The sequence below is a fragment of the Physeter macrocephalus genome, chromosome 18, assembly GCF_002837175.3.
Source record: "Physeter macrocephalus isolate SW-GA chromosome 18, ASM283717v5, whole genome shotgun sequence".
Taxonomy (NCBI): Eukaryota; Metazoa; Chordata; class Mammalia; order Artiodactyla; family Physeteridae; genus Physeter; species Physeter macrocephalus.
In genome coordinates, this window is record NC_041231.1 from 39286072 (window position 1) to 39304345 (window position 18274).

At 41.6% G+C, this 18274-nt stretch overlaps 1 protein-coding gene across 1 annotated transcript in view; it reads right to left on the reverse strand.

The window, feature by feature from the left end:
- The window catches only part of CACNA2D3 (calcium voltage-gated channel auxiliary subunit alpha2delta 3), a 798772-nt gene that overhangs the window by 641429 nt on the left and 139069 nt on the right, over positions 1-18274 (reverse strand). Inside the window, exon 3 of the mRNA XM_055079897.1 lies at positions 2764-2880. Within this exon, the coding sequence (XP_054935872.1) occupies positions 2764-2880 (117 nt within the window). The remainder of the gene's footprint in view (positions 1-2763; positions 2881-18274) is intronic.

An 18274-nucleotide genomic window follows, 5' to 3' on the forward strand; every position in this document is an offset into this window, starting at 1 on the left:
AATTCTGTGATTCACAAAGAAATCCAATTTGGGACAATAATAGCATTTCCTTCTCTCAATTGACGATGTTGTTACTAGTATTTAAAACAAAACAAAACATTTGTATTCATTTTTTGAGGATTCAGGAAAATGTGCATTCACACACCACTCCTGCTGTGGATTGGCATGACCTTATTTGGACAGAAATATTTTCATATGCATAAAGAGCCTTAAAGATGGGTTCAGAGCCTCGGAACTGTCTCTGTGTTTGGGAATTCATCTTAAGGAAATCAGCATACACTGAAGGATGTGATGCTGAGGGCATGGAAGTGATGAAGGAAGTGGACTCTGGGGTCCCTGTGCCTGGGGTCCATCCCCCACTCCTCAGGTAACCTCAGGGAAGTGACTTAACTTCTGCTCTGAGTCTCCTCTTTTGTAAAATGAGGATCATAATAGTAACTTCCATCACAGGGCTGTTATCAGGATAAGGCCTATATATACTTTATGTATATGAAGTCCTTAGAGAAGCACCCAACACGTAGTGGGTGCTGTCTACTGATCTGCTGTTAACTTACAAGAAGATTTACTTCAGCATTATTTATATCAAAGCTTACAAACAACTTAAATATCCAGATACAGAGGAACATCAAATCAATTATGACACACGTGCCCATAGATTGGAACGTTATGTAGCCATTTAAGAAAATCTCGAAACAAAGTGACACAAGAAAATGTTCATACTATAATGGGATAAAGAAGTGAAAAAAAGTTGGATACAACAAAAGCAAACAGGCAATACTATTGCTAATTTGATAAAAGAAAAACACATACAAGGACATGCACAGAAGTGTAAAGAAAAAAAGACTAGAAGGAAGAAAGAAAACAAGCGTTGGTTTCCTGCTGGGTGGTGGGACTTTTAGGTGATTTTTTTCTCTGTTTGATACTTTTCAGTATATTCTAAAAGTTCCAACAAAGGGGGTGTTCATTTTATAAATAGAAAATGGTAACTGTGTGGGGTTTTTCTTAAATTTTTATCTCAGGGTTCTCTGACTGTTAGATTCAAATGCCTACCATGCTGCCCTGTCTGTGAAGAATACCACTTGCTTCAAGGGAGTGATATAGAGACACACCAGAGGCCACCATGCAGCTCACAGGAATGGCTGTCAGTGCAATATTTCCGTGGCAGATAAAAGCACTTTTTTTCTTTTAAGGCACTTCAAAGTTTCCACCAAGAAGTCTCATCTTATTTAAATTAATAATCACAGTAACAGCAGAAGTTACTATTCACTGAGCACTGCTCATGTGCCAGGTTCTGTGCTAAATGGCTCAAAACCACAACTGTGTTTGATCTTCACACTCCCTGTGAGAGTTTTCCCCATTCTAAAGATGAGGAAATCAAGGCTCATGAAGGCTGTTTTACAGAAGGCTGAAGTTTAGTAAGTGACAAAGGCAGATACTGAACCCAAGTTCAAGCTCATGCTCTTACCTAAACTACAGCCCCTCCTTCCCTAAATCAAAACAGTACAAAAATGTTTTAGAAACAAGAAAATGTGTGGGATTATAAGGTCTAAAGCAGAAATATCTTGTGGAAATTTGGTTTGGCCAATTAAGGATGAGAAAAACTAAAATAGGAAATGGACTTTTATAATAAAGTCATTCTGGAAATAATAAAACTGAAAGGTAAGTAAACTATACTTTAGAAATAAAGAACTCTTCAGATTGCAATTCTTTCCCATAATCCTGTGCCAATATGGTATTAACATAGGATACTGCAACATTCACATGTCCTAAATCAAGAATTCAGATGTCCTGTTTTGTCAGCAACAAGGAATAAAGTTGGAGGCCGTCTTGGAAATCCAAAACGATGCACATGTGCACTGCAGTTCCGTTCTTCCTGCTACTATAAAATTTCAGGAGTAATGGCCTATATGGGTAAAGAATCTAAACAAGAGTTGTGGATATATGTATATGTATAACTGATTCACTTTGCTGTACACCTGAAACTAAAACAACATTATAAGGGGCTTCCCTGGTGGCGCAGTGGTTGGGAGTCCGCCTGCCAATGCAGGGGGCACGGGTTCGTGCCCCAGTCTGGGAGGGTCCCGCGTGCCGCGGAGCGGCTGGGCCCATGAGCCGTGGCCGCTGGGCCTGCGCGTCCAGAGCCTGTGCTCCCCAGCGGGAGAGGCCGCAGCAGTGAGAGGCCCGCGTACCGAAAAAAAATAAAATAAATAAAATTAAATTAAAATTAAAAACAACATTATAAATCAACTATACTCCAATAAAAATTTTTAAAAAATTTTTCAGGGAGCTCTTGCCAGTCAAGATAAACATTATAATTACAGTAATATTCCAACAGAGGTAAAAAGAACTTCCAACTTCATCCAGGCTCATTTACCCCATAGAAATTTTCAATTCCATATTTTGGCAAACATTGCTTAAATTTTTTTACAATTGCTTAGTTCAACCACAATGTACCCTTGAATGTACTTTGGCAATTAATGAATGCATTACACAGCCAGAGGCCATCTTCTGTGGATGTGCAATTAGGGACACCTCCACTGAAGGCATACAATCATAAAGACGAAAACTGGCACCTAAACCCTACGTGGAGAAAGGGTAATCATGCTCCTAGTAACTGCTTATCCTAGTTAACCAGACTTAAGAAAGTGTGTACATTATGGCTGAGTCAACTTTGATCTCTGAGAGCTGGGCTCATCAATGCCAGTTGCCTGCAGCTGCCTTTGTGTCTTCGGGCAGTACAGAGCAGAAACCAGAGGCACTTACCCGCACTGCTTCAGACTTCTTGTGAAACATCTCTTCCATGTTCTTTGCCAGCTTTTTCACCAGTTGGAGACCATCGATTTCTTCTATGGCAACGTCTTTCTCATACTCTTTGTATTTCTGGAAGGAGGGAGGACAACATTAACACGGCACATGATACCACAAGACATCATGCCTACAATGTGAGAGCACATTTACCTAAAAGGAGTAAGTAAAAATAAAGTTATAATATGGCTGTCTCTGTTGGACTTGGGGACATTGGACTGTATTTCAAAATTATTAAACCAACTAGAGAGAAATGTGAAAACTGACCCTGGTTCTCTTGAAGTTTAGCTAGCATCCAGGAAAAAAATAAACCCTAAAGCAATCAAGGCACAGCATCTTATAGACATTTTATAATATTAAAGTCCTTGCTGTCAATTTTAGTAATTCAATTCAATTCATTTCAATTACTGAGGACTTCCTATATATACTCAAGGAACTCGCAAAAAGAAGCATGTACACTAAGTACAAACAACATTAAAACAGCAACATTTCTTATATAAAAATAACCATTATATAAGATTTCATAATTTGTTAGTCTGTTCATAAGCGACTAATCTGACCCACAGTATACTCAAATTCTCAAAGACAACTTTTCATTTAAAACCTATCACATACCCTGGTAATTTATCTGTCTAAATCGGCAGTCCTCAAAGTGGCCCAAGAACCTCTGCAAGGTCCCTGAGACCCTTTCAAGGGTCCATGAAGTCCTCCTTTTTTCCAACAGTTTATATATATGAAGGCATGTCTTCTTACTTGATTTTAACAAATCACAACAGATTGACCACAAAAAAAGATATGAGAATCTACCTGTCTTCTCTTAAATCAAACCTTGAAAAGAGTTGCAAAAAAGAAAAAAAAGCCACTCCTCTAATTGGTTTTTTAAAATAGTTATTTTTAATAAAATATGTTATGTACAATATGTTAACATGCAATGAGTTTTTATGTTTTGAATTTGTTAATTTTTAAATTAATGAATTCTTGGTTTTAATTTCAAATGTGGCAAATATTTATACATACCACTCGCATAAGCTCTTGGGAGTCCTCAATATTGTGTTAAGTGTATGAAGGAGTCCTAAAGCCAAAATGTTTGATATAACTAAACATTTAATTTTGTTCCCACTGGAAAGAAATATTGCTTATTAACTAAAAAAATGTTCCAAATGGAGCTCAAAATACTTTTAATGTCAAGAGGAATCCTTACATTTGTGTAGCTAAGAAAAGTCTGGAGAACTAAAAATATTGGGGGCCTTATATTTACCCTCATTTGGAGGGAAAACCTGAATCGGTTACTAACCCCTTACCCCAAGCTCCTACTTCGGAAAAACAAAAGGCTCCACATGTTATCTGGGCTCTAGAGACCTTGAGAGCAATTTCTGAAATGGAAAATATAACAACTTTTTAATGGCAGTTGTTTTTAATATAACAACTTTTTTAATTTTTAACATATAAATTTATATTTTCTCCCCATTTCCTCTACTTCTCCTTCAAATATATAAACCAGGAGGAGGCTCAGTCTTTCCTTGCCCCAAGGAAGGGAGTGTGTGAGTCTGTGTGTGCACGCGCACGCATGTGTGTGTGTGACATAAAACGCTTCCCTTCTTACCTTAGATTTCCAAGTCCTTTGAGGCAATAACACTGGGTGTCCTAAAAGGACAGGATTAGAGTTTAAGGACAGAGGGAGTGACTCTAGGGAAACAAATGCAGAGAGAGGATTCTTTCAATCCCTAAGACTAAAATGAAATCCCTAGAGACCGGAGGCATCTGGCCACAGAGAGCTCCCAGTACCCATTGGGCACTGGCAGAGCAGGAGGTCAGAAAAGCAAGAAGAGACCCCTGGACTGGGCATTGGGGCCTCAAACCTGGATGTCAGGTGCAGGGCTTGGAGTTTCTCAGAATTAAAATGATCCTGAAGAAATTTTGAAAAGTGCTATCCTGGAGCACCTGAGTCTGGATCAAGACAGACATCTGCTACATGGTTTAAAAGATGCTCAGAGAGGCTCTGCATGGTCCTATAATGGACCATGAGTTGTAAGTGACATGCTTCTCCCTGCTCCCTGAAAATGTCCATAAAAATATTATGTGTTTATGTTGAGTGTCTTTCTATTCCTTCTTCTAGCCTTCCCCTCCTCTTTGACAAGGCTGTCCTGGTTCCCCAAGGTGAGGAGGCTGCACCCTCCCTCCAAGCTCCCAGAGCATTCTGTGCTCATATCTCCTGGCATCACAGCTTGCATGGTCCAGGAGCTGAGGTCCTCATGGTCACCCCCTAGCCCACAGCATACACTCACAGAACTTCTCTGGATGAAGCTTGTTGCAGAACAACTGCAATGCTACAATACAAGGAAGATGCAAGTAAGGATGCAGCTGCACTGTCTGATGGTCCTGTAAGCGTGACCTCCTCACTCCTTGGGAGGTTGATGGACTTGGCCCAGGATGTGGGACTCCAGCCAGCCCAAGCCTGGCTCAGGCTAACAGTGTCCTCTGTTGTATGAATAAAACTTCAATAACAGTCACTGGAAACTTTCCCTAAGTTCAAATGCAAGCCAATGATCTCTTTGGAGCCAAAAATTCTGGGGGTTCTCTGCTGCCTGCCAGATGTGCTCCAAAAGCCAAGAGCCAAGGCCAGCTTATACGCAAGGTTGATTCACTACCAAAAATACAAAGTTCAAGAAGTGAGTAAAACAAAACAAAGCTAATGTTAGTCTAATATTTACAGTCAGTGAAATAAATCTCTGTCTTAAGTAATTCTGAAACTAAAGGTGATCTAGAGGCTTAAGATAAAGAAAAAGAAAATGTATTTCACAATTAGCCTTTACCTAAATCTTTTGATCTTTATATTGGTCCCCATTATTCTGGTCATATCTATTATTTACATGTTTTTTTCTCCCAGTAGACTTCTAGAAGGGAATCAATTTATTCAACTCTGACTATCCACCGACTTCTCAATGAGACCTTCCCGCATCCTCTTTTCTTCTGAGTTTGCTCTGTGAAAAAGAGCCGCCAATTTTATGGAGGGCTGTGCGTCTCCCAGGCCTCCTTGTGCCTGGTGACCTAGCTAAGTAAGCTCAACACGAAGCTCTGTGCCAAGCCAAGGATTCCAAATCTGGGACAAACTCAGCAGTTCACTGGTTCTATTTCTCTTCCAGCCTCAGCCCTCTCGCTTTAGGACATGTGACAATGGGTTCTCTTTGCCAAAGAGCCAAGCCTCATACTACTTTCTCACCACCCTGGGGAAGTTATCCCATAAGCAAAAAACACTCTGCTTTTCAAGATGTGTTAATGGCTGTTGGAATTGGGTCAGAACGACGTAATATCTTACTCTTACCAGGAAACATTACTCTTTGCTAGAATCAAAGAATTTTGAAGAACAGAGAGAGTAACCAAGTGATAGGCATTAATCAACTGCAAACCCTTAGTGGCTTAGAATGGTGATATACACCAAAAGCATCAAAAACGTACCTACTGTACGAAACCAAGCAATATGACCTCCAGCAACTGGATAGAGTAAGCTACAACGGTACAAGTTCCACACAGCCATCCCAAATTGTGCAAAAGAATGTAGGAAACTAGCATACAGAATGTTACAATAGGTTACAGACAGTAATGGGTGATTAGTAATTTGTTTTAAATTACTAATTTGCCTACATGTACACACACACACACACACACACACACACACACACACACACACACACACACACACACCCCATACACACAAACACACTGTGAGGACGGATGCCAAATGCTCACAGCTGGCTGTGCTACTGAAAATGATTTTTCTTCTTTCTGCTTACCTGTATTTTCTAATTTTTATAATAAACATACTTTTTTTGGAAATTAGAAAATATAAGAGGTGTAGTTATATGTAGAATAGAATATGGGCACTTAATAACAAAGTTCTGTTGGGGAAATGTGGCCCCAATTAGAATCTGTGTAGTTAAGCAGGATGTCTTCATTAGCAGAGCCTAAGGAAGTCAGCAAAATTAGTCCTGTGTGTGTCAAAGCCCCAGCACGGCGCCGGAAGCTTTTCACATATTAATTTGTCTAATCCTCACAGCTACCCCAGGGGGCACGTGTCATCCCCGTGTTGCAGATAGGGAACTGAGGCACAGAGAGGTTTAGTCAGTTGTTTAAAGTCAAATGTTAGAGAGTGAGTTTTAAACCTAGCGAGGTCTGATTTTGAATTGCTTGGTCTTTTGAACTTAGTGGGTAGGGAGTGAAGGACCGATAGTCTAAATATTTGTGAACTGCTTCAGAGGGCCCATTTCACTGCCATCACAATGCCTATTTCATTGATCTTGTAGCCAACAGTGGCTTGGACTCACCAAAAGAGAGTCAAATACCTAAAACCAGAGACATCTTCAGTTAACAAGGGCGGCAGCTGCTTACGAGGCTGCTCCAAGTGAGCAAAAGCCATGCGGCAGGGAACAATGTCTGTCACAGGTGGGGATGCTATCCCTCCACTGGGCCTCTGAGGGCGCAAGCTTGGAGCCTGACCCCAGAGGAGCAGACGCAGCTCTTGACCCTTGAAAGCGGCCCAGGGGACTTAATTATATATTAATACCGTGGCTGTGTTTGGGCTACAAATCGTCTGTTCTCCAAGGTACCAAGAACGACCTGGAGGCAAAATACCCCAAACTCCTCCTCCTCTGGGGTTTGCCTCCGCACACAGCTATGACAACAGTAAAGCTTTATTTTCTACAGCGTCAAGGATGCTCTGGCAATTACTTTGTTTTGTGTAAAAACAGTAAAAAAAATAACAGGCATCCTTCAACTGGGAAAAGGAATTCAGAAAGTATCAGGGGGTTTCTGCCAACACAGAAAATGAAGGTAGTGGGGAAGACCAACATGGAAGAGACACTATGCCACCTGATTAAAGATTCAGGACGGTCTGGATTTGACCTCTGTCTCCAACACATTTGTTCCACAAATGTCTATTTTGTGTCTATGGTGTGCCAGGCAGGGGACGAGGCACCAAGCACAACATGATAAGTAATGCAAAGTTGAAGAAAGCTCATGGTCTAATGATCTGATGAGTAAACTGGCAAAGAAGATACAACATGGTGGTAAGTACCCTGATGGGGTGGTCAAGGCAGTCACTCAATCTTGCTGGAACCCTACGGGATGATTAGGCTGGGAAGACGGGAGATGCAACAGGGGAGGAGCAGAGGGAGCGGGAGGTACAGAGTTCAGGGCAAGAGGCTGCCTGGAGCTCAGGGAACTACCCCTGTTCCACTTCACTGGTGCATGGATGGCCAGGACGAGGGACTCTGGTGAGAGACGAGGTCAAAGAAGTGAGCAGGGCCAGGTCATCAAGGGTAGTGTGCCAGGATGAAGAGTTTGGACTTTATCCTGACTTGGGTAGGAGGCTGTGGCGACAGACAACAACCAGAGTCACTGAAGGATTTAAGGGGATGAAGGACCCAATGACCAGATTTGCGGTTTTGAAAAATCTCAGTGTGCAGAGTGGGAAGGAGGGACATAAAACTGGATGGAGACAAGGAATTGGGAGGCTGGGGTAGCTAGGACTTGGGAGACAGAACTGGAAAAAAAGTTAGAAGAGTCAGAGAATGAGAGGTGGGCTCCCTGGGAGACATCAACAGGTCTGATGGTCAGACACGGCAGCTGTTGGGGCTGGTTGGCCATGCCACTTTAAGGAAATTGCTTAACCTCCTGGGTCTCAGGGTCCTCGATCAGAATACCAGAGATAATGATGCCCATCTTCCAGGGCTGCTCTGGAGGGTTACTGGGAGGACGTCTCTGAAAGCTCCTAGCACAGTGCCCGCACAAAACGGGCCACTCTAAATCTTCATGCTCCCCTGTTTTTCCCTCTGGGAATTTCTGCTACAGAGGATTCTAGTACATGTTGTATTTTCATACCAATGCCTTCCTGAACTGAAGCTTTTAATGGAGCAGACAAATTCCAACAAGGTGGTTGATGATGCTGATGTTCTTCACTCTGCCACCCCCGTCCATCCTCTGGGCCTCCCCCTGGATTGGGGCAGTAGCTAGTGACACCTGAGTAACCTGCTGAGTTACCTGCTTGAGTAACACAGCCTGTGGCTTTAGCCAAGGTCGAAGCAGAACACAGCCCTTCGCAAGAGCACCTCTCAGCATTCATGACACAGAAGGAAGGCAGCCCTAGAAACTTTTTATTCCCTCTGTCACAGGGGAACATCTGAAGCTTCCATTCCTTCTGTTAGCAGAATCAGCATTTGGCAAGAAATCTTGTGATGAGCCAAGAACATTTATCATTTGAGAAGGGAGACAGAGAAATGCATTATTTCTGTAGCAACTATTTTGCCAGATCATTTCACACAAACACCAGAAAGAGAAAAGCACTACTTCACTGTCAGAACACTTAATGTTGTTCATACCTTTGGGTCATTTTTTTCCTACGGGCTAACTGCATATCTAGAAGTGAGTCACCTGGAACAGTCCCCAGAGAGGGGGCTCCAGTCAGGAGGCTTCTGATCAATCACAATTAATTAGTATAGAAGCCCAACACAGAAGAGGTGCTCTGAGTGTACTCGGCACCAGCAAAAAATACCCTCTTGCAGAGGATGGATGCAGGGGTACCATTAGTCAAAGAGCTGGAACATCTGAACATGGTCTCTTGGCTAAATTTTCTCATCACAAACTGAAATTACATCTCTAGAGTCAGTATAATTAAATCACTTGATGAGGATTGACAGAAGGTCCAGGGGAGGAGATGATAAAGCAAAGACCTGCTTGTCCCCAAGTGAGAATCTGGAGAGCTTGCCTCAAAGCCCACGACTTGAGAGAAACTGGCCTGCTTCCCCATCCCACCCCTAAGCCTCCAGCACTTCCCTTAAAAGCCCCTGACCCCGTTTCCCAGTAAACCCTATTACTGGGAAAGCAACCCATACAGGCTAAACCCAGAACTCTTAAAGGTGGCTTGTTACATAAAAGTGGAAGATGCCTCATGTTCCTACCTTAAGATTCAATTTTTGGTCTTATTCTCATTCCTTCAAGTTCTGAAATAGCCACAGTACCAGAGGTAAAATCATTAAACCAACTACTGAAGTAAGGATCACACCAATACAAAAAAGGAACCTAAACTGAAATCACTGCTATTTTCATTCATTTAACAAATATTTCCAAACTGCCTACCATGTGTAGGCAGGTGGGGGGAACAATGACAAATATACATGTTCCCTTGGGATAGAAGGAGGCTAATTTTTTGGTTCTTTTTATTAAAAATAAATAATAAATAAGTTGGAGCAGAGCCACATGGGTTATTTCAATTGAAACCTGAGCCCTGATATCCCACACAGCCGTTGTGTGTGTGTCTCCTCCCAGGGTCACACTTGTCTGCTGTGCAGGTATGTCACTTCTGCCAGATGTGGGAGAGTGTTGTATGTCTTCTACTAAGTGCAGAACAGTCTATAAAGCACAGACATATATTTATCCCTGAGTAGGGAGGGGTGAGTAGCAGGAAATTTGGGCAACCCAAACTGATTTGTAAACAATGAAAAATTGGCCAGGAACAAGAATGACAGGATGGTCAGCAGGTAAGAAGAGGGTCCCAGGGAGGAATGTAAAACAATGAATTAGCCAAGGGTTGTAGAAAAGGAGATGACTGTATGGCATATATAATTCCCTGCCTCCTGGAGATGAAATTTACAAAGTACCCTATCAGTGTAATGAGACAGTCATGAGCCATCACAAGGTGGTTGGTCAACAGAGGCAGGACATCTATGGTCAAGGCTTGATGAACAGTGGGAACAAGGGGAGGTGGGGGATGGGGGAGAGTGGGAAGGGTAGTCCCTTTAGATTGCATGTAAGCTCATCATATGTCCCTCCAGTGGGGAGAAAGTGATGCAGTTCCTGTTCTGTCTCCTCTGTCTTATTTGTAGCAAAGGGGACTGACAATGATCAGATGGGTGGGAAAGCATCTGCATGGATTTTGCTGGCATGCTATTGATTTGGAGGCTGGTGGCAGCATCCTGCTTGGCTTAGAATCACTGGCCAGGATTCATGTCTGAGGAAAATCAACAATGTGCATCCCACTTGCTAGGCCATTTGGTGTGGTGCTAAGACCAAGGACTCTCCAATCAGATGTACTAAATTCAAGTCCTAGCAATGTGACAAGTTACTCAGTCTCCATCGGCCTCCTTTCCTTCAATAGTAGAGTGGGTTATACCAGACCTCCTACTGTTCCCAGGATGATCAAATGAGGTTGAGTGTGTAAAGTCCCTGGCAGCACGCTGGACACAGACTAAAGCACTCAAAAAATGTTGACGATGATGGCAGAAGTGGTAACACATGCCAACATTTGTTCTATAAGTTCTGAAAAAGGAAATTCTCTTGCCTCAACAAGAAAAAGCTCTCAGCCAAGGTCATAACCTAACAGATGAACTACCTCTGAATGTTGCTGTGGGCAATGGCATTTTTCAAATACATTCCCAAGGCACTGAGGGAGTCTTCAACAGTAACTCTGTGCGGATGGCTCCCTTCTGGCAGAAACTGGATGCTAGAAGTCTGTATTTGTGTAAGGGCGGATGACAGTTTTCAGATATGTTGCTAAAGATGTTTCAATAAAAACTAATCATCTACAATTTCTGGATTCTCTCCTTATAGGCAGTGTCATTTTTTTATTATGACATAAATGTACTTAGTATTCCTCTCCAATCAATTATCGCATGTGCAAGTGTCACTTCAAAATACAACACTCCAAAGCAATTATGTTTCCAAGTAAATATATTTCTAAATCCTTTAAGCTGATGTTAGAAACACTTCTTCTTAACCATAACAACAACAAACCTAGCTGAATTCATGGAACTCTAGGTCACAGAAGAATATTTTTCTATTCGAAAATGGAAAATGCCATTTCATACAAATCATTCTGTTTCACAGAGATATTCCAATCAAGTGTCTCCAGGGTCAAAACAAAACCCCACCCATTATTAATGCAGTGCTCTTCCAGATCTAGTTAAGTCTGAGGAACATCCTTGAAGAATGCAGTTTTTCTCTGTCAAAGCCATCAGAACAAGAGATAATTTGCATAAGAATTAGGGACCCTGTTTAGGAATGACAGAAGAGAGAGGAGGACAGGGCACTAAATTACAACCAAAGAGGAGGCAGGGAGCAGCTGGACTCTGACTTCTGCAGGGCTGTGGCAAATGTGGACCACTTGAGGAATCTGGAATATCACCTATAGGCAGTTCTTGTTCTGTGGGGTGAGAAGCATGGGAATGAACCACCATTGAAGGCAGTAGTTTTCCTCAGCATGCTTTTAAGAACTTCCAGCTTGAGTGGGGTGGTGGGGGTGGGATGGGGAGGGTTGTCAGGGGAAGGAGTGGTGTGGTCTAAATTACTTCTCAAGGTGCTTTCTGATACTCACCTCAAGAAAGCATTGTCACAAGAAGTATTGGGGTCCCCAGCCCCAGTGCCCCTGGAGCCTTTGTTCCCAGCAAACTATGTGGAATGCCCTATTAAATCAAGAGTTCCAGAGAGACTGCTCTTCAGAGCAGGTGGCTCTCCTATGGGTGGTCTTTGACAGATTTCTACTACTTTCAAATTGTCAGGTCCTGAATTAAAAGATGGATACCTCTCCTCTCCCTGTTTTACAGTCCATACTCTTTTTGTTTTTAAGTCCAAATAAGTCTCATAAGCTTTTACTGTTTCATGTAGTCAAGTGGACAAATGCCACTGATAAATTTTAGCTCTGTGGTGATAAAACTGAGTGTGAATGCTGCATTAGATTCCTGTTTTATACAAGGGAAATTAAGTCAGAGGCAAGCTACTAAACCTGCTGTTGATACAACCATCTTTGCCCTAGCATGGCAGTGTAACATACTGCTTCAAAATTGGAAATTCATCTGTCTACTGAACAAAATCAAATGGTCTCAATACTTATTAAAAAAAAAAAAAAAAACAAACTCCAGTTCCTGGATATTTTCTGGATTACCGCATGGGGATCTGAGGTTCTGAAATATGAATATTTATGCTGTACATACATCCTCACAACACGAAAAGCCAAAATAATGATTACAGGACCATGTGTGTTAGAGAAGACAAATCTCATTGTATGCATTTATGAGTGTGTTTTACGTATGCCAACGAATTTAACTACAGCCAAACTGCAAATAATAAGCCATTACTTTACAAAGCCTGGACTACTTGTATAGATTATTTCTTGAGGCTTACTTTTTTCAAACACATTTTTCTGATGTTCCAATTTAAAATAATTCATTATTCCTACTCCCCAAGGATCAGCGGGAACAATAACAACAATAATCATTTATTATTAATAATAGCAACCAGCATTTATTACTTACTTTGGGTCAGGTAGATAGTATTTCCCCACAGTTTACAGGTTAGGGAACTGAGGCACAGAGAAATAAGGTAACTTAGCTAAGGTTGGACCACTAGTAAGTGGTTGTATTAATTCAGGAGACACTAGCTACTATAATAAAAAATATCCCAAAACCTCAATGGCTTAACACAATAGAGGTTTACTTCTTGTTCATGTAACCCTCCCATGAGGGGGTTCTTTGTCGCCAGTCTTTCACATAGTGATTCAGGGACCCAGGATCCTTCCATCAGGTGTCTCTGCTCTCCCCTCAGGCACTAGAGTCTTTTGTATTCAGCCAGGAGATGCAGGGGGAAGGGATGGAGAAGATGCACTTGCTTCTTGAACTCCTTAGCCTGGAAGTGACATGCATCAGCTCTGTTCATATTCCAATGGTAGTAACCAGCCACCCAGCCCAACCCAAAGTAAGAGGGCCCTGGAAATAGAACAGGTGGCTGGGGAGCCATTTCCAGGCTCTAAGTCAACACTGTGGAAATGCGAACTTAAATCATCAGGGGTGTGTTAGCTGTCTGGATTTGAATCCAGGCAGCATGGCCCCAGATTCCATGCTTGTAACCACCACACTTTAAACACTTGATATAAACTGTTGCTAGATGAAACCTCAGATTAAAACTTGGCTGGTAACCATCTGCATGATGAATACTTTAGAGCTGGTGCAATCAAGTCACAATCTACCCAACCACTTGTATGTGTAATTATGGTCAGGTGCCGATGGTAAAGGCCAAGATCTTGCAACACAGAAAGGAACACATTATAAACAATTCTTAGACCTTTTGTCCAATTTCTTTAATCCCAGCTCAAATAAAACTGCTTTTTCAATAACATCAATGACCTTCTTTAGCATAGGATATTCGTTGCCGGGTGCCACAAAGTTAATTGGCTTAACTAAAGTCTTTTTAATTCTATATCTGAGATGTCCTGGAAATCGAAGGCAATCAATGAATAAGTCTGGAAGACCATAACAAGCTTAGAGTTAATACTATTTGCAGCTGCTCAAGTGGTTTCTGTACTTACAGAGCCAAAAGCTGGAAATGAGTGTTATGACCCTGCATCTGAATGAATCTTTAACTCCATCAACTCCAAACTAACGCCATCAACTCCAAACTGAATACGGAGATGCCGATTTATGGCACAGCTAAACCCTAGCTTTTCTTTGGTGAGTGTAGAGAACCATGGTGAGATGGTGCTTAATAGTTATCAACCCACCCTCCCTCCTGTTGAAAGGAAGAGGTGAAGACTAGGTCTCCCTTCTCGTGTTTAAAGCTTCCTTTGTAAAAAGATTCTGGTATAGAATTCCCTGCTGCTGATATCAGAGACTAAGAAAAATGATCCGTAGCATCAGCATCCTTCACAGAAATACTGCCTTCCTTCCACCTGTCCACAGGTGCTTGAGGAATTTGCAGCAGGTGACCCCCTCCCATTTCACCCACCATCAACGAAAGTGCAGACATTATACAGGGCCTCCCCTATGCCGAGATGCAAAAACATAATCTGAGCCCTCTAAAAATTTAAATGTCATCAACTTTAGAATCAAATGATTTTCTGACATCCTTCACAAAGCCCAGCACACAGGACTTTCCCCCAATATCTTTAAAGTCACAGTGTTAGAATACAAAAGGAAATTAGGAATAATCCATTTCAGAAGCCATAATTCAAACGCTTCCAGAGGCCAGATGGGTCATATCAGGCGACAGACTCGGGTCAGTCTGGGGCCTGCAGCAAACAGCAGAGCTTCTGTCTCATCCTAAATGGTGGCCACTTTTTCGCTTCTGCTGATCTCTGTAGGGTGAGGGGCACACTGTGGTTACCCAATCTTCCATTTGTTAAGAGAAGCCAGAAATCTATGTTTTTCTGTGATATCTCCCACTGAGTCCATTTCTTTGAACACTCTGGGGCCCAGATACAAAATGTCTCTAAACATCTTCCTCCTCATTCATCTTCACATGAGGAGCCTGAGACAGAACAACATGGGCTCACATCTCCCACAGGGCAGTGATGTGCTGGACAGTGTGTGGATGGCTTCTGGCATCTACTGCTAATCCTTGAAGCAGGCACTGCTATGAGCACCGCTGAGACTAAGGCATCTAGTGGGCAGCAGCCAGCCCAGGCCAATAAGGGACAGATGCCCACCTGGCTCACCAGGGTCCCAGCCAGTGGGGAAAGAGCCCAGGTCCTTTTCACCATTTGGGGTTCCCTGGCCATTCAGGGGCTCAGGACCTGAGGCTGCCCTCCCCTAGAGACACCTATGTATGACCAAAAGCACTTTGATTCCTCATGCATTGGGGGTTGCTAGGCATGGAAATAAGACCCTGAAGTCAAGGAATCTATAGGCATGTTGAGAGAAGCCCACACATTACTCTTGAAATGGGGACTCTTCTACAGCGCTTTGAAGAATTCTGGAGTCCTAGGATATGTTAACTAATGTTCTGCTCTCTCTCGCTCTCTCTCTCTCTCTCTCTCTCTCTCTCACTCACACACACACACACACACACACACACACACACACACAATCATTATGCTACCAATATTTTTTCTCCTAGAATGTATTTAGAAAAAAAGAAGGAAATTAATCAATACATCCACCTTATTCTTATTACTGTACTATGGTATGCCTTTAACATGGGAATTTGTGGGTGGGGGAGTTGGGGGAGTGGTTGCTCTGGCATCTGGTGAAATCCATGGACCCCTTCTAAGAATATTTTCAAATGCAAAAGAGGAAACACATAGGAAGGAAACCAATTATATTGAAATTCAGTTTTCAAAATGTTTAAACCATCAATTTGTGATGCAGTAATGTAGATGTTTCTTCATCAGCACATTAAATAACAAGAACTAGTGGTAAGACTATACTGCCACAGCCATGGATGTCAAGGATAAGCATCAATAGCAAAGAGATATCTGCATCAGCTACAATATGACATGAGAAGATTTGTGATTTCTGTTGGTGACAAAGTCATAGGAACTGTTGTGGCTTGTTACCTACATTTGTAAGCTAAAGTAATAAATTTCAGTTAGAGGTTGGTGAAAATAAAAGGTGTTGCTTTTTTCCACCCAAGTTCATAGCCCCTTGAATTCCCTCCATGGCGGGGACACAGGTTAAGCACCCCTATGCACTCCCCAAGAACAGCAAGAGGTCCCAGAAAAGGTCACCCTATGTGTGAATAGTGACAGGGCATCTGCCCCTGATTCACATGCAGCATCAGGATATACAATGCCTGTTTTTGACCACTGGTATATGTCACATGCACTGTCTGATCATTAGCATATATTTACAATCCAATTTAAGGTTTATGTATATTAAACATACACACCAAATTATGGACATTTCCTGTAACAATTAATTCTGGCAGATGGCTTTGCTGTCTTTATAAGTGTAGGTTATGAGTTTCCCTGGGTGCTCTGTAAATAAATGATGATTTCTCAAATGGATCAGGGAAGGGTAAACACCAAACTGGAAACAATATTTATCTCAGGCCAGGGTCTTCAAGCAGAGCTGAAGAGAACTATAATTTTTTCCTTATGTAACCACTGGGTTATTAGAATTCTTCACAAAGAGCATACATTCATGTATTATTTGTGTGATTAAAAATACATAAAGTGTCAAGTCAAAGAAATTTAGTAATCATTGGTATAAAAATATAACAAATGCCTCATAATCTGAAAAGAGGAATGTAACTGGCTCAGAAGGCCTACACTTGAGACATGAATTAAACAACCCATTGAACAAGCCTGACCTTTGTCCACAGCTACTAGACGACTGTGTCAAAAAAATATTTCACCCGATGCATGTGCAACTGCATACCATCATAGAACTCTGCTCATGAGATAACTGCTAAGTGACATACATTATGTCTATAATTAAAGCCATGTAAAAACACAAAGCAAAAGACACTGGGAGGGACCACGACAAAATTCTAACCATGGCTGGGTTAGGGTGGCAGAATTTTGGATGAATTTTTCCAGTTTTCTAAATGTATTTTGCAATATTGCTTTTCAAATGGAAAAGTAAAGTCTAAGATGGAGAAAAATAGAACAGTAAGGGTGAAATTCAAGTGCAGGTAGGCTGGCTCCAGATCCCATGCTCTGACTTCCCCTAATAACTCTCCCAAAATAGATGAAGGTAAAATGAGACATTTTTCTTATTCTAAAAGCAAAATGTTCTCACTGTAGGAAGAACAACCAAAGGTGGATATAAGCAAATAAAAGAAAACAAAAACCCTAGTCCCACTTCCCCAAAATACAAGGGGCTTCCCTGTGATTAAGATCCTTAAAGATATTTTCAATTTTTGAAATGTAAGATCATAAGTGTAGTTGTTTCTTTATAATCAAAGTGAGATAATCCTATACATGCCTATGGGGTATATTTTCAAATGATGTCCCCAGGAAGTGTAAGTACAAAACAGTTCATCCTCTAGACCACCAAAATAAATGCCAAGGGAAGAAAGAGGTCTGGCAACCTTTTATAGGATCTACACCATTCCACGTTCATCAACCATAAGAGTTTCACTACGGGCATAGCTTCACTGGGTAAAAACCAGCAACAAAACACTTACAGGTTTGAATTACCAAATATTTATCTTCCAAATAAATCTTGTGTCTTCTAACCCTTAAAGAAAATCGATTTGTTAATTCACTTCTATTTCATTCTATAATGTCTCCTTTTGTTAATCCTCTTTCCCTGGGGGGACTCTTTTCAAATCTTGTCACTTACTCTTTACTGAAAAAGTTCCCTTTTCTAAATTCAAGGTGAATTGCACTTAATATACGAGCCCTGAATTTACATGCCGTTTTTTGCCTTCATTTTGTGTCCCATGGTCTCTCTCAGTAATTGAAATGTATTTTTAGCTGTTCCATTTCCTTGTTATCACCATGTTTCCCTTAATTCATTCATCTTTCATTAAATACAGTGGTAGGCTACAAAAGGTTAACCAGAATAAGGAAAGGAAAAGGAAAAAATTGGAACATCAACCAAAAACAGAAAGTGAGAATTAACTTTAAAAACACGACGTACACATTAGTTGAAGAAACACCCAATGAAGGCACTTACTTGGGCCAACATTCTCCTTGCAAACAAAATGGGGGGCAGTTATCCCACAGCCCTGGACCAGGAGTGTGGTGCATGTCCCTTTAGCC